Source organism: Neomonachus schauinslandi, chromosome 15, assembly GCF_002201575.2.
Source record: "Neomonachus schauinslandi chromosome 15, ASM220157v2, whole genome shotgun sequence".
In the NCBI taxonomy this organism is placed as follows: Eukaryota; Metazoa; Chordata; class Mammalia; order Carnivora; family Phocidae; genus Neomonachus; species Neomonachus schauinslandi.
Window position 1 is genome coordinate 56,499,941 of NC_058417.1, and position 16,502 is coordinate 56,516,442.

The 16,502-nt window shown below is 52.4% G+C and overlaps 1 protein-coding gene across 2 annotated transcripts in view; it reads right to left on the bottom strand.

The window, feature by feature from the left end:
* The window catches only part of CYTH1 (cytohesin 1), a 41,000-nt gene extending 25,815 nt beyond the window's left edge, over nucleotides 1–15,185 (bottom strand). Inside the window, exon 1 of one of the 2 annotated variants that reach the window (XM_021680940.1) lies at nucleotides 14,922–15,185. In XM_021680940.1, the coding sequence (XP_021536615.1) occupies nucleotides 14,922–14,949 (28 nt within the window). In that variant the 5' untranslated portion in view covers nucleotides 14,950–15,185. Of the gene's footprint in view, nucleotides 1–5,842; nucleotides 5,875–14,921 lie in introns of those variants that run through there. The other variant, XM_021680943.1, reaches the window with a different exon arrangement.
* Nucleotides 15,186–16,502: the final 1,317 nt, after the last annotated feature.

Here is a 16,502-nt window from a genome sequence, read left to right on the forward strand (position 1 = left end):
CTCAGTCCTACATCCCCGGGAGTGTTAAAGATGTGCTTTAGGACCGAGACACCACTCTCAGAGGTCATCCAGCAATACCAGGTCCCTCTGCCTAGCTCTAAAACACACCACTTGCCTTGTTTTTCCAACCATAATCATCAACCGTCGCCCTTCTTATATATAGCCCCTGCCTTTGAGTGGATAAGAGGGGTCCAAATTTAAACCAGCACAGCATGGAAATGTTTTAAGAATTGAGGCCAAGAATCTAGAAAGGTCCTTCCTTTCCCCCACGCCTGGAGAAGGTAAACAGGAGAGAACACCCTAGTCCAAGTTCCCACCCGGGCCAGGGAGGGCATCAGTGTCCAGACACTCTCCCAGCTCTCTGGAGCACGGGTATAAGAGGTACCCCCTTGAATAAGCAAGTCCAAACCCTTTACAGATGTGTACGTTTTATGAAACTGAAAACACACAGCCTCAGACACCGAACTGTAAGCCCCAGCTAAAACAGGAGCAGCAGTGGCAAAGTAAAGTACCATGCTTTCTTATACCCTCTCTAGAAACTGCTACCAGCTCTAGAGAGAACACAGCTATTTACAAACAGCTTTCGGTCTCAAGAGTGCAAATCTGGGAAACTGTTCATGGGGGTGAAGTCCAGAGACTTAAAGGTCAAAGGGCCTGCATTTACCAACCTCGTACTTGTGCAGATCCTACCAGTTAGATGCCTCATGCTGCCCCACCCTATGGGGGTGAGTCATCTGGTCTCCCATGAAATCCCAGTGACTTACAATGTGAAAGATTCAAGAGACTAGAAAGAACTCAGGTGTTGGAGACCAACATTTAGCAAACTTCCACAAAACTCTCCATTCCCAGCTGACGTTGGTATACCTGGGGGATAAGAACGCAACCAACATCCACAGCATCTCTCAGGTAAGGGGAAACAATGGGATATGGAAAACAAACAGCTGTAATGACTAAGGAATTGCAATGAAAGCCTCAATTCAGAGACGGGCCTCAGGACAGCAGCATGACCAGAGGGCAAGGGAGGGAAACCAAGAGCACACAGATAGGACCAAAGCCCGAAACTTGGTGGCGCCCATGAACCAACAGTGCCTGTGATCACGTCAGACCTTTACAGAAAGTCTGCCAACTTTAGAAAACCAACGACTTTTCCTTCCTCCTAAAGTCAAGACCATGGCAATCCTTTCTAAAACTGAATACAGTATTATTCCACCTCGAGAAGGAAAGAAAGCCTGACTCCTGCTGCAACACGGATGAAGCTTGAGGACAGCATGCTCAGTGAAATCAGCCAGTCATAAAAGGCCACATGCTGTAGGGTTCCACTTCTGTGAGGTCCCCAGAGCAGCCAAATCCAGAGACACAGAGTAGGATGGAGGCTGCCAGGGGTTGGGGGCAGGGAGCTGGGGAGGTGGTGCTGACTGGGGACGGAGTTTCCGTTTTACAAGATGGAAACTTCTGAAGACTGGTTGCACAACACTGAATATCCACAACGCTACTGAACCGTATGCTTAAAATGATAAATTTTATTTTGTGTGTACTTTACCATAACTAAAAATAAACTAAATCTACAAAAAGTTAATAGCAGTATCTTGACTTCCTGATTTCTGCTTACTGTACTCGTCTCCCCTGACACTTATAAAGTATCTCACCACCAATTTATGGCCTAGGAGATTTTATTTTTCAAAAGATTTATTTATTTATTTATTTATTTTTTAGAGAGAAGTGGGGAGAGAGTGGAAGGAGCAGCAGAGGGAGGGACAGTCTCAACCAGACTCTGAGCTGAGTGCAGGGCTCGATCTCATGACCCTGAGATCACGACCTGAGCCGAAACCAAGAGTCAGACGCTCAACCGACTGAGCCACCCAGGCTGCCCCGCCTAGATTTTAAAGGAATTTGCGTACACTCCGTGGACGAGAAAAAGTGAAATGCTAGTGAAATTAGCTCCCATAACTGATATGTGAAATTAGCTCCCATAACTCCCATAATGTGGCTCCCATAACTGATATTCAACACAGAGAGGCCAGAGGCTCCTTCTAGCAAACTGCCAATGTGAAAATTTACTCTTCCAGTTTAAATTCTTTCCACACAAAAGCCACCCAGTCTCCTACTCAAGAGGAAGGACAGGTACATTAATGACTTTATTACCATTTTCTGCATCTTTAAGAAAAATTCTGTTCTCACCTCAGTCTTGGAGCCGGCTCATCTAACCACTGCCTGAATGACTCAAGCCTCCTTAGTCCAGAGGAGAAGCTACCTGGGGTTGGGGGCGGGAGGGGGGGACAACCTGCTGGGGGCTTTCCTCGCCTAGGTAGTTCTGGGGTCTCGGGCCAACTACCACCTCACCCTGCCCCTAATGGAATGGGCCTGTCAACATCACGGCCCTTCTCAAATGAGAGAACACCTATGAAACAGCCCCACAGATGCCCAGCCGGCTCAGTCGGTGGGGCCACGCGACTCGTGATCTCAGGATTGTGAGTTTGAGCCCTACGCTGGGTATAGAGATTACTTAAAAATAAAAGCTTTATTAAACAAAAACCCCCATGGGGCGCCCGGGTGGCTCAGTCGTTGAGCGTCTGCCTTCGGCTCAAGTCATGATCTCAGGTCCTGGGATCCATCCCCGCATCCGGCTCCTGCTCCGCGGGAAGCCTGATTCTCCCTCTCCCACTCCCCCTGCTTGTGTTCCCTCTCTCGCTGTGTCTCTCTCTGTCAAAAAAAAAAAAAAAATCTTAAAAAAAAAAAAAAAAAAAAAACCCAAACAGCCCCATAAACTGTTTTAGAAAAAACAAGGTATTCTATCATCTTACCTTACACACAGAAGGGAAATGACACATTTTATCTAATAAATCCTAAAACTCCAGCAGTAACCAGCCAATCAAAGGGAAATGAGGTCATATTTAAAGGTAGTAAAAGGAACAAAGTCATAATACTCTATCCTAAAAGTCTGGTTTAGAAAAACAAAATTAACATCTGCTTTCAATTAAAGGTAAAAACTAGAAAACAATCGTTTAAAAACCCTCTCCACCTTTTCTAAAGCCTGGCAGTGGTAAGATCTGATCCAGCTGGAGTTTTGCAGCAGGATTCTTCCTGGCATTCAGACTTCCAATCTCTGTCTGCAAGCTGTTTTTGAAAGGATCACAGGAACGGAAAGCAGAGCTGGAAGCAGCTCCACAGGGGAGAACCATTTTCTCGCCTGGCCTCCTTGAGACGGAGGCAGAGTGCTCAGCTCTCGGGGAAAGCCTGGGAATTCCCTACCCACCAGACAGACCAAGTCATCTGTGCTTGCCCCCCTTTCTCCTGAGGGAAGGGACTCCAGACCCCCCAGCCCCTCCCGCTGCGCAGCTGTGCGGCCACACCCCTTTCAGTCCAGGACAGGGGCTTGGTGGGGACATAAGTCAGTTCTCTCTCACTTCACCTGTTCCTAAAACCTATTTGTTTGCCAGCTCTTCGTAAAACCCTTCATTTTTTGGCACACTAAACCATTCTCGGTCCGTCTAATCACGGGAACGGGCCCCTACGATCAAATGAAATGTGCAATTCCAACTCCTTTTCTGGGTGTATTGCGGGAAGGAGGGCTACCCAAACCCAGGGATGGCTCCAAAGTACTCAGAGTCAAACAGAAACTCATGGGGTGGATCCAGAGGGGAGAGGATCGCCCTGAGTCTGTCTCTCTGCTTCCTGCTGTCCTATTTCTCACCTCACTGAAGCAGGGCCACCAAAATTGGTGATCGGCTTGTTCCTGAACCTCAGGCCTAGAAGAAACCACACTGCATATTTGAACATCTACCTCCAAGGAGCCAGTGGAAAAGCCCTAGGAGGAGAGAGCAGAACTCAAAACCACAAGGCAGTCATGCAGACAGCCAGCGGCTGCGTGCACCCGCTCGGCGGCGCGCACCGCGGGACAGGCTGGCAGCAAAGCATAATAGAGCGGGGTCCGCGTACTCTGCAGGATGCTCTCCACGCGCCATCCACCCGGCCTCTTACCCAAGGCGAGTCCCCTCTCCTGCAGCCCCAGCGTCCCGGCAGCCCCCGTCAAAGCCTGGGAAGCTGGCAGCTCTCCGCTTCAGAGGCCATGGTGGGCTGGCACCGCGACCACACCGTCCCAGGCTCCCGGGTGCCCCCACTGCCCCAGGTGGACGGAGGGACGGAGCAAGCACAGCATGTGTGCCCGCACAGCCAGGGCAGAGGAGGCAGCGAGGAAACGAAAGCCAAGTGGAAACTGAGGGCGGAGAGGGCGCCGAGGCTGGCGGGGACAGAGATGGCCGCGGAGCTGCCGCCCGGCTGACACTTGGCTGTGCCGCTCAGCTCAGCTCCTCGCAGGCGTATTTCCATGAATGCAATCACAGCCGGCCCCTCCTACTACCCCCCACGCGGCCTCCCAGGGGAGGGGTGCACCGGCGCTCGCAGACTGCACTTGCTTTTTTCCACCCCGGGAAGCAGACGGCGGATGGCGGCTGTACGGGGAGGGTGGTAACCCTTCCTTTAGGTGCCCTCTCAGTACTGAGTGGATAAGCCCCGGGGCCGGCCCACGGGGGGAGGCTGTTCCACCACGCTGGGCACTTGGCCACCCCCTCCTCTTGCTCTGCACCCCAGGAGCAGGCGGTGACGCTGAGCAGGCTGCCCCTCCCCCCCCCCCCCCCCCCGTGCTCTGGGGCCCCGCATCTCCACACAGGTGTGCTCCGGCCTTTCTAGCAGAGGGCTGGCCTCCCACTCGGTCACCGGAGGCGGCAACATCACATTCCAGTACGTTCTGGTTAGGAGGAGCTCGGCGGGCTGATCTCGGGACAATACCATAAGGTGGCCGGTGACAAGAAACCTCACTGCAGCCCCAGAGCAGCGACTCCCAGCTCAGAGGGCGGGGGGACAAGTCAAGGGCACCGTTAGACACACAGACTTGGCCCCCCAGACCCCAGGACGTGGGTTCCATGTTAGATCGGAACATGCGGCTGCCTCTGACGAGTAAGGGAGGAGACATAAGGTTCTAAAAGCAAGTGCCGAACAGGCACGGAGGAAAAAGAAGAGAAACCATGACACCAGATCAGGGCTCTCTGACCCCAGCACGGCTGACCTTCTGGTGGGTCACTCTCTGTCACAGGGGCGTCCTGGGCAAAGCAGGATGTTGAGCTGAGCGCCCCCACCACCTCACCTCCAGATGTGACAACCAAAAGTGTCTCCAGACACTGCCAAATGTCCCCTGGAAGGCAAAACTGCCTTGCTTAAAAACCACTGCTCCAGATAAACAACAAAGGAGAAAACAAACATCCCCACACCCTCCCCTGACTTCCAGTCTTCAGTCCCGAGGAAGTTGCTGAGAGGTGGCACCCCTGCAAGGCCTGGCCCCAGCCCACCCCTCGCTACACTAACGTGGGCTCCATGCCCTGGGGATTCCTCGTCACAGGACGGGGTCACCAGACCTGACCCAAATATCCCAACCCTGTGGCCCCAGCCAACGTCTTTGAAGAAACAGCCCTAATGTGAACAATTTTATTTTTGTGTCAAAGGGGCAGTTCTCATCTGTAAGAATCATACCAAGTCTATGAGAAAGTAAACTTTAAATTTATGAACTTTTTGTTTTAGGCTGCAAAAGGAAACCAGCTTTCAACAGAGCTGTAGACTGCGAGTCCCCACCTGACACACTCCCGCCATCTGGTAAGCCACCCCACTCCCGCCCGCCCGCCGGGGGAGGGTCCCCCTGGCGCCACCAGAGTTCTCACTCCCAGCCTCTCTTCACTTCCTTCTTGTGTTTAGGGGCTCATCCTCACCATCCCTCAAGAGCCACCGCTCACAGGAAGACTCCGGGGCCACGGTGGCCAGGCTCCCCTCCCAGCTTACACGAGCTGACCATCACCTAAACACCTCAATCCGCGCTGCCTCTCTGTGTCTGCTCGTGCGGTTTACCATCTGGCGATGCGCTGTCCTACCAGCGGTCTCATCTGTCCCGCAATATCTCCTACTCTAAGTGTATAACCAGGGCTGTTCTGAGGCAACATTACCGGGTTTTACACAAATACACAGCAGGCCTGTACAGATCCCAGCAGGTGACTGCAGACCTCTCACCTCCTGCGCCAGACTCGGTCAGAATGCACCAGGCTCACTGAGCCTCACGTGACCACACCCGCACCTACTGAGCGATCAGAGGATCTACAGCTGGGCTTTACCTCAGTGTGGGAACCGGGGCAAAGGTTCAGCTTGAATCCGGGCCGCAGGCGGCTGGGAGCAAAGCCCACGAGAGTCAATTCTCAGCTCAGACAATACGACCCAAGACGTGAGCAGACAAGAAGTGAGAGGAAAAAGCTACCAGCAGGAAGTCTGCACTGTGGCCCTCCTCGTGTATAAAGAAGACAGATGCGGGGCGCCTGGGTGGCTAGACGTTAAGCGTCTGCCTTCGGCTCAGGTCATGATCCCGGGGTCCTGAGATCGAGCCCCGCATCGGGCTCCCTGCTCGGTGGGAAGCCTGCTTCTGCCTCTCCCACTCCCCCTGCTTGTGTTCCCTCTCTCGCTGTGTCTCTCTCTGTCAAATAAATAAATAAAATCTTTAAAAAAAAAAAAAAAAAGAAGACAGATGCTAAAATAAATAGCCCCATAATCAAGCTCATGAAATCACGGTGATCAAACACAAAGACCGTTCGCAGGCTAGCAGTCATGTCAGGAAATCCACCGAGAGAGAATAAAAGTTTTTAAAAATGGTTTTCTCAGACTGTTGTAAATTCAACAATCTTAAAAAAAAAAAAAAAGGTGTACCACCCATACACGAGGCACCCTATTAGTTACTGCAGAAGATACAGAGATGGTAAGACAGTTTCAGCCCCCAGAGAGCTTACATGCTACTATTCCCTTCGAAGGAAAAAGCACCAGGCAGGTCCATGAGAGGACACTGGCATCAGGCGCTGGCCACGTTCCAGAGGGCTCCACACAGGAGCTGAGGCTGGAGCCTGCTCTGAAGGTTGGAGCCAGCAAGGAGAGGGCACTCCAGGCTGGGGAGAGTGACAGTCACACGGGGGAAGGGGGAGAACACTCTGGAAAGGTGGGGAGAAGCTGGAGCCACACTGTGTCCTCTGACTCTGACACGAAGACCTCTGGATTCTGCCGCTCCCAGTGGCTCCCAGCTCCAACCAGCATGCTGGCGTGACAGCGCCCCTGCACAGAGCTCACGTCCTGCCCTGCTCCCTCCTGTGAGGCCTCAGGCACACGGAGCCAGCCCCGGGGACCCTCCACCAAGCGTGCAGGGGGAGTCTGCAGCACTCCCTCTGTTTGATCCGTAACTTCTGAGGTGGAGATAAATTCAGATCTTTGAATTCATCAAGGGCGCAAGGGTGCTAATCCTCGGCATGAGGCACTGCCAGCCCCAGCGGACCTGGGCAAAGGCCCCACGCACCAGCACCCACAACGGGCAGAGAGCCTGGTTCTCAATCTCCCCTTCTTGTCACACTGGCAACTGAGGCCCAGACCTCTAACAGTTGTACTCTATTCCTGACACTTAAACGTGCTTTATTTTTCTTTAGTAAAAGTTAGAAGCATAAATACTTCTTGCAAGAGGCAAAGACTGACATCTGTTCCCATGGAGAAGGGCCTGGAGATCTCTTGAGAGAGCAGTAGTTTCGCCTCTAACCCCAAAGTAGAAAAACCTGGCTCCCAGAACCAGACACTGACCCTTACCAGAGCTGCCCAGGGTCCAGAGAAGGTTTTCTGCAGTCTGAGAGACGCTGAGGAGGGCCTGGAGGCACCGGCCTGGGCGCCCACCTTCTGCATCCCGTCCGGTCGTGGCGGCCGCTCACGGGCAGGGCGAAGCTGGGGCAGGCACAGAGGGCCCAGCCGCGGGGACGGGGGCACCCTCCCAGTGCCAGCGCAGGCCCAGGGCTGTACGCATTCTGTTCAGAGAGGCTGCTCTCGGGGTCCTCCACCTCCTGCCCTTGCAGAGGGCACGGCTGAGCGGGGAGCAGGGCTGCAGGGAGGACAGCAATGAGGCGGCAGCAGGGGGTGGACAAAGCTCAGTGCCACGTTCTCTGCCTTTCAAGACTCCGGGTGGCACTTCTCCCTCTCCAAAATGAGCTCGGGAGGCAATGTGATCCATAAGGGAGTGGTGGGTTTGGCTGTGACTTCCTGACACCAGGAAGGTCTCTGGTGGCCTTCCTCCAATACAAACAGATCCTCACCTCTTGGCTGTCATCCTGGAGGGTATGTTGTGATTGGTTTCTCTGGACAAATTCCCTTCTACCCCCAAACCCCCAGAGCCAGCATGAGCCCTGCCAGCCTCTCACACGGGCAGGACAGAGTCACCAGGAAAACAAAGGGAGACGTAAGCAGAGGGGGGAAGACCCCAGCAGGAGAGGTCTCCCCTCGGTATGTACGTCACAGGTCCTAAAAATAATACTTACATCACCAACAAGATTTTTACAGAAATGATACAAATGAAGTAATAATAAAGTTCTTATGAAAAAGTTTATATATGGATAGTACAGAAAAGTATGAAGGAGAAAAAAGCTGATGTGAGGGAGTCACTCCTGGAGACTGATGCGCGAGGCTCGGTGACAGGAGACAGCACGAGGGACGCTCGAGAGATGCTGACCCACCTGGCGGCCCTTCAGGTCACACGGTCTCAGGAAGAAAAGACACACAAATATAAAGAAAAGTGGGATTTTCAGCCCATGGTGGCGGGGCAATAAGCCAGCAAGCCACTTGGGGTAAGACTAAGCTGAATGCCTACCTTATTCATATCAACACAAATTCTAGGTGAATCACAGATTTTAATGTAGAGAAAGAAACCATCACAATTCTAGGGGCTCCTGGGTGGCTCAGTCAGTTAAGGGTCTGCCTTCAGCTCAGGTCATGATCCCAGGGTCCTGGGATTGAGCCCCACATCGGGCTCCCTGCTCAGCGGGGAATCTGCTTCTCCCTCTGCTTCTCCCCGCTTATGTTCTCTGTTGTTATCTCTCTCTGTCCCTGTCTCCCTCTCAAATAAATAAATAAAATCTTAAAAAAAAAAAAACGATCAAAATTCTAGAATAAAGCACGATGACTATGGTCATGGTCTTGGAGAGTGTGTTTCCTGCATTAAAATGAAAAGCTTCTGAGTAGAAAATGAAGCCCGGCCGACTCAAGGTAAACAGCCAGGACAGCAAATATGCAAAGCATGTGCCAAGGGTTAGCTTCTTCAATTCACAGGGAGAGCAGCGTGAAGCCCAGTAAGACAAAGACCAGCACCACCGGCAAAGGACACAAAAGCAGATACGAGAGAAAAACACACGTGGCTACACATGGAAAGATGTTTGAACTCTCTAAAAACAAAAAATTCAAAATGTGCCAATTAGAACACGAAGACCATACTGCTCTCCATCAGTCGGGCAGAAATTAAATGTCTGATGACACGGGGGACCCTGACGAGGGCGTGGGGGCACATGGGCGGCCAGGGGCGTGTAACCTGGCACCACATTTCTGCCATACCAAAGCTCAAAAGCCACGTACCTTTCCATTCAGCACTTCCATTTAAGAACTGACCCAACCGACATCCTCCGGAAATTGCAAAAGTTAAAAACTACTTAAACACTATGTGGTCACGAGAAAGAGGGAGCTGATCTGTGAGTGATTGTCTAGAAAATTCTCTAAGACATACTCAGCGCGACAGGCAACCACGGAACAGCAGGTGCACGCACACACCGACGCCGGGAGGGACGTACCTGAGGCTGGGCGCAGACCCTCCTCAGAGACGAGGGGTGCGGACGCCTCACGGTCTACCTCTCTGAATATCAGGATCCACAACTAAGGCGACGCTTTTTTGTTTGTTTGTTTGTTTTTAAGGTTTTACTTATTTATTTGTCAGAATGAGAAAGAGAGAGAGCACGAGCAGGGGGAGGAGCGGCAGGGAGAGGGAAAAGCAGGCTCCCCGCTGAGCAAACAGCCTGACGAGATGCGGGCCTCGATCCCAGGACCCCAACATCATTACCTGGGCCCAAGGCAGACACTTAACGACTGAGCCGCCCAGGGGCGCCTAAGGCACCGCTTTACACTGACGTTTCTATTCATAGAAAATACGGACATGCCATCAGTCATTTACCCCCAAATATTTGCTAAGATTGATGCCTAAATATTTCTTTTGTGGAAAAAGCACACTTGGATTCTGCTCGAATGCCTTCTTAGCGCCCGCTGTACCTACGCCGTTCTGTCGCGGTCTCATATGTGGGACTCCATCTGAAATCTATGCGTCGGTGTCCTGAACTCTTTTTTTTTTTTTTTTTAATTTTTTTTATTCTTATGTTAATCCGCATACATTACATCATTAGTTTTAGATGTAGTGCTTCATGATTCATAGTTTGTGCATAACACCCAGTGCTCCATGCAGAACGTGCCCTCCTCAATACCCACCACCGGGCTAACCCATCCTCCCACCCCCCTCCCCTCTAGAACCCTCAGTTTGTTTTTCAGAGTCCATCGTCTCTCATGGTTCGTCTCCCCCTCCAATTTCCCCCCTTCATTCTTCCCCTCCTGCTACCTTCTTCTTTTTTTTTTTCTTAACATATATTGCATTATTTGTTTCAGAGGTACAGATCTGAGATTCAGCAGTCTTGCACAATTCACAGCGCTTACCAGAGCACATGGTGTCCTGAACTCTTAACAGAAAATACAAAAAGAAAAGAGACTTCAGACACCAGAAAGAAGAGATGCAGAAAAGCCACTGACTAGGAGAAGAAATTTACCGGCTCCTTCTCGAGTCAGAAGCTGAGCTTTCGTGACTGCGCTGTGCAGTGAGGAAGAGGTTCTTTTCTTAAGGAAGGGGAGCGTACTGGGGTGAGTGGTGAGCCCCGGCAGAGCTGACCCACCTGTCTCCGCTCCCCCCGGCGTGTCACCCGCACCACGGGGCCAGGCACGGCACACCCTCGGGAGACGCACGCGGGAGGTCACGACACCGCCATGCCCTAGCAGTGCTCTTGAACGTGAGCTCCCGGCTGGGTCTGACATCCCTCCGGGAGCCGCGGTGACACCGCATGGTGGCAGAGCTGACTGGGCCAGCCCCGGTCACTGCCGAGGCTGTCCGAGTGCGAGACCACACTGCGTTCAGGGACCGCCCCAGCTGCAGCTCCTCAGAGGGCAACCAGGGGCGCCAGCGCAGCTGCAAGAGTCTGTTTCTGACCAGGAAATCTCAGCCAAGTGGACGACAAGCAGGAGAGGAGCAGAGGGGAGAACGATGCGAATCTTGTCACACTGCCTTTGGAGCGAGGGAAGAGTGAGAACCTGAAGGTCTAGCCCTCCATTCTTCAACCAGAAGCAAACTGCATGCAGGTTCCACAGCCCCCACCACATACTTCAGTGAACCTTCCAGAACCACAGAGAAGGTTGTTGACACCTGGAATGTCCTCACCTCCACTGACCACTCTGTACGCTGATGAGGGCCCTTAAGGCCCAGCGCTGGGCCTGCCAAGACCCCCAGTACCTGCCTTTTCTTTCTACCAGTGCTGGCTCCTGAGCCTAGCCCATCTGCTGCCTCTGTCACAAGCCCACCCATCTGCTGGACTCGGGGCCCTGTGCTTTCGTACTCGGGGGCACTCGGAGGCTGCGGAAAGGCTCAGGCAGCAGTACGGTTCCGCTTTCTCAGAGGAGCAGAACCCAAGCCACGTTTCTGCTCGCCTCTGTAAAAAAGGGAAGGGCAGTTCTGATCCCCTTACAATGACACTGTGAGCGTTCATGTCTGGTGTGCTCACAGGAGGGCCGATGAAATTCAGACCAGAGCGAGTCCCCTTCAACACCTGTCACAGCAGATGGTGAGGCAGGTCTGCGGGGAAGCGCTCCTGCTTCAAGATAAAGATGCAACCATTCTGACTCTGCAAAATACAAACTCAACCCACAACGAAGGGAGCGAGAACTATCTGTGGGAATATTAATTTCTAGTTATGGCACTTTAGCTTTCCCCCTTCCTGCGCGCCTCCCGCTAAGCGGTCTGTCCAACGCAAGGCTGGTACAATCACGGGAATGCGTTACGAGGATGGGGTCAGGCGGTAAGTCAACGGCAGGGGTAGTATTTTAGTGGTCACCTGAGAATACGGTATCCTGATGGAGAGGCACTCTACTTAATTCTATCCCACACATCTTCCTATAAATAATAGGATTTTGGGGCGCCTGGGTGGCTCAGCCGTTAAGCGTCTGCCTTCGGCTCAGGTCATGATCCCAGGGTCCTGGGATCCATCCCCGCATCCGGCTCCTGCTCGGCGGGAAGCCTGCTTCTCCCTCTCCCACCCCCCACCCCCCCCCCGCTTGTGTTCCCTCTCTCGCTGTGTCTCTCTGTCAAATAAATAAATACAATCTTTAAAAATAATAATAATAATAAATAAATACTAGGATTTTACACTCACATAGAATCTCACAGCTTAAAATGTTTCTTTTTTGTTTGTTTTAATTTGGACTCAACAACAAAGTCCAGCTATAAACTTTGCATATTTCCTGACAATGAACAAGGCACTGTTACCTCCAGTTTTATAGACGAGGTAGGACTTACTGAGTAGACAACACTCTACTAACAGACAGAGCCCAATTCAAACTCACTGTCTGAGTCCTCAGCTCTTTATTTTCTCTTACTGGAATAATCAAATTCACTTCAGCTCACCATTTACTGAGGACTGTGCTCGGAGCTCAGATTTAAATAGGTCCAGCCCCTGTCCTGCACAGAACACCAAGGCCAGAGGGGGAGGTGCACGGGCCTGGGGCTACAGGACCTGCAGCCACTGGGGCCATGCACACGCGGGACTCAGAGGACGCCCGGGGACACCAAGGGGCTCAGATAGGTCAAGCCTCTGAGCCAAGACTCGGAAGGACACATGGATTCTCCAAGTGGAGAGGCACAGACCAATGTGGACACACACACCAGGCAAAGCAAGGAGGCCGAGAAGCGGGTGGGTGCCTGGGGCCAGGGCCCAGGACACGTCAGGACTGGGCCGGCACCGGAAGAGAGCCCAGCATCAGCCTGCGAGGGCCTTGTGTTCCACCTGCCAGGGAGCCTGGGTTCCAGCCCAAAGGAAAGGCTCAAGGCTGAATCAAGGGGGACTAAGCATTGAAGAAATCAGATTAGTGCAGCAGGAAAACATCTCACTTCTTTAGAGACATTTTCAAAACCCCCACTTACCCTTTCCTAGGTGTGCTCTTCGGGTCCTACGGACCTAGGAAGGGCGGCTCTGTGAGGAATGTAAAGCTGACGCTCACCTCTCTGCCCTGGGATCTTGGGGACCTGCCAGAGCCAAGTCCATTTGCTCCCTGGACTTTTACGCCTGCCCGAGTGCCATTTCTGCATCTCGTTGTGATCCCTACGGGACCTGTTTTCACGGCAGTTAAAAGGGCAACAACACTGGCCTCCCGAGTCCCAAAGAGATGCCAGGACAAAGCGCTCCTGGGAGGGGTGAGGGAAATGAGAGCGGCCGGCAGTTCCTGAAGGTGACTCAGTCCAAGCAAAGCTGCCCAGGAATCCTGTCTCTGAGCTCTAAGTCCCCAGCCCCAAAATGGCGCCCCACTCTCGTCGCAGCCAGTGAACGGTGCATGTTGGATGTCAGGGTCTCCAGGACAGCTGGAGGCCGGTGACACAGGACCCCGAGTCAGCCTCTCAAGTGACTCTTCCGTGGGGCCTCCTGGTGGGTCTGAGGCCAGGCTCCCCGGGAAAGACCAGCAGCACGCAAGGGGGAATGCGCGGCACGGTGACCAGCAGTCACAGTCTGCCCAGGCCAGGCTCACACCTACTGTCCTGAATCATCAGTAAAGCGTCCTCTTCCTCTCTCAAAAGTATCCCCTTTCCCACAAGAGGCCTTGCCTACTGTGGACTCACGGGGCAGATACAGCACCTCCCGTGTGGGTGGTTCAGTGCTAACGCAGAACTGCCTCTCTTCACTGCCCCCTCTCCAGTGCACAAGTATTATTATCTGTGCCCCTCTCTCCCCAAGTCTTTCACACGTGCTACGGCTTTCCAAGTCACCCCATGGATATGGTCCAGGATAAGCCGCACTTAGAGGTGAAACTTGAACATGTATTTTATAGTGAACCCGATAAGGAAAAGCATAAAACGGCCCCAAAACTTGTTATAACTTTCCCCAAATCTACCTTGAAATATTGCGTAATATTTATTTCAAACTTACTCATGTCATTCGTTACTAACTACAAAGCAGTATACATTTGGCTGTTCTGTCTTACGGCATCAAAACATTGCCATCTAGTGCGGGCATCACAAAACAGACACACATGCACGCGCAAAACTCCTGTGACTTCCGAGGGTCTGGAAGCCCTGACTCAAGGGGCTCCCACAGCTCTTCTGCAGGGTCCTTAGGGATTTATAAGCCCCCCAGTTTGTCATCCCTGCCCTCAGAGCTGTCTGCCATGTGGGTGTGGAAAGGATGAAGGAAGTTTACAGACACCACAGGGCCCCCCCAGTCTTTACCGACACTGAAAGAGGAAGGTCAGACGAACCCTGCACACTCCCTCCGATTCACGTGACTTCATAAAGACGGGCGCCCAGCGGTGCTGTCAACCTGGGCTCTGGGACGCCTGCGCTTTTCACCGTCACGCTCGGTCTGGGTGCGTGCGACCGCAGAGCTCCGGGCGGACTGGACTTCAAGCCAGGAAACACTCACGCTATCCCCGTAGACTCGGGCTCTGCGGAGAGGCACCCAGGGTGATCTCTACTGAAAAGCTGAGGCTGGGGCCGGGGGCGGGGGGGCGGGGAGGGGGGCACTTCTTTGGTTTAAAAACACACTGAGTTACACACAGGCACACGCAAACCTCAGCTCCCGAGCCCCTGGCGCACTCTCCAGTCATTCTCCTGAAAACACTAAGGAAGAGCCAGAGTCTGGGCGGCTGCTCCTTCCCGACAGGCAATAAAACTGTCATCACAGGAGGTCACACAGCGATCAAGAGCCGCAACCCCCACTCCGGGCGCCCAGGCGGGGGGGACAGGGACTCACCGTCCTCCGCGGCGGTTGTAAGGACCATCTTTCCCGTCACAGCAGGACCCTGGAGGTTGCTGGATGTTGTTCTTCAAAGGAGCACTGGACAAAGTGTCCCTGGGCGGGGGCGGGGGGCGGGTGGGGCCAGGACTACCTGTGGGCCGTCATCTGCCACCAGGACAGCTCAGCGCTCCTTCCTGAACTCCGGAGCCAATGAGCCTCCAGTGGCAGAGGCGTCACAGCCACCACCCAGTTCCTGAAGTCAAGCCCAAGGAGCAGTTAACCGCCTCCTCCCTGGAAGTATCTTGGGCTCCAGTCCCAGGACTCTGCTGGCAGCACCCGCGCTCTTTCCTCAGATTCGACAGAGCAATGGACAGAGCTAGGTGCCGTTTCTCTCCTCACTGTGCGAGCACCTCCTTAGAATAGAATCACGTAAAGTCCCAGCGCTCACAACAAGGTGACAGCACATTTCCCAAGACAATGACTAAGAGATCGCAATCATTATGGTATGCTATGAGGTCACAGGCTAAAAGGAGAAGGCAGATTTTAGAGGGAGGAAAAAAAAGCCGAGGGCATCATTTCCAATATAAGTTCAATTTTATCTCCATTCTATTTTCTACTGTGTCGTACCAAACTATTTGTTTCCGCATACTCTTACTATATTCACGATACATGTTTGTTGTTGAAACCAGATTAACAAGTAATGAGGGAAAAAGCCTTAATCCCATCACATAGGGATAACCACGGATGAAATTTTGGTATATATTATTTATATTCTTCCAGATATTTGTTCTATGTAGTATTATACTCTCATTCTGTCTCCGCCTCACTCTCTGCGGACACACAACATTTACTAATATACCTTATATCTCAATATACCTCATATGTCTTATATGTGATCATATAATAATCATGTTACATAATATATAATAGACACACTTATCTCTCTCAAGATATATTTATATTATCTCAAGATATTAAGTATACAGAGAGAAATACATAGAGAAACAAAAATTGGGTATTTTACATGCTGTTTTATAACCTGCCATTTTTCACTTATGACATTTTTCCATGACTGTAAATGGAGACTTACCACATTTTTTATTACCCACGATACAGACTATTTAACCAATCCCCTACTGTAAGACTTTTACGTGTTTTCAAGTTCTCCTGCCAATCTCAACACCCATGTGCGCACACTCTGGCAAGTCTTGGATCGTCCCCTGAGCAAACGTTCTCAGAGCTACAGCCTCCATGTGTTCATGGGAGGGACTACAGGGTCCCCGCCTCAGTCACTTCTTACAAGTGACAAAACCATGCGTGCCTAGGGCATCACTGCTGTAGGGCACGTTTCCTGGGTGCTCGCTTTGTGCCCATGGCTGACTCACCTAATCCCGAGAGCCCCCTGTGAGGGGTTCTCTTCAGCCCTGATTCGTGGAAGGGGACACTGAGGCCCAGAGGTGTCACACGGCTCACCCGAAGTCCGAAACCTGTTGAACCAAGGAGTCTGGCTGCATGGTCCATGCTCTGGCTGGCTCCCCCGCTGCCCCCTCCCCCCACCGATCCTGGTTGTGAGGGCCCCTCCCACAGCGGGTGTGC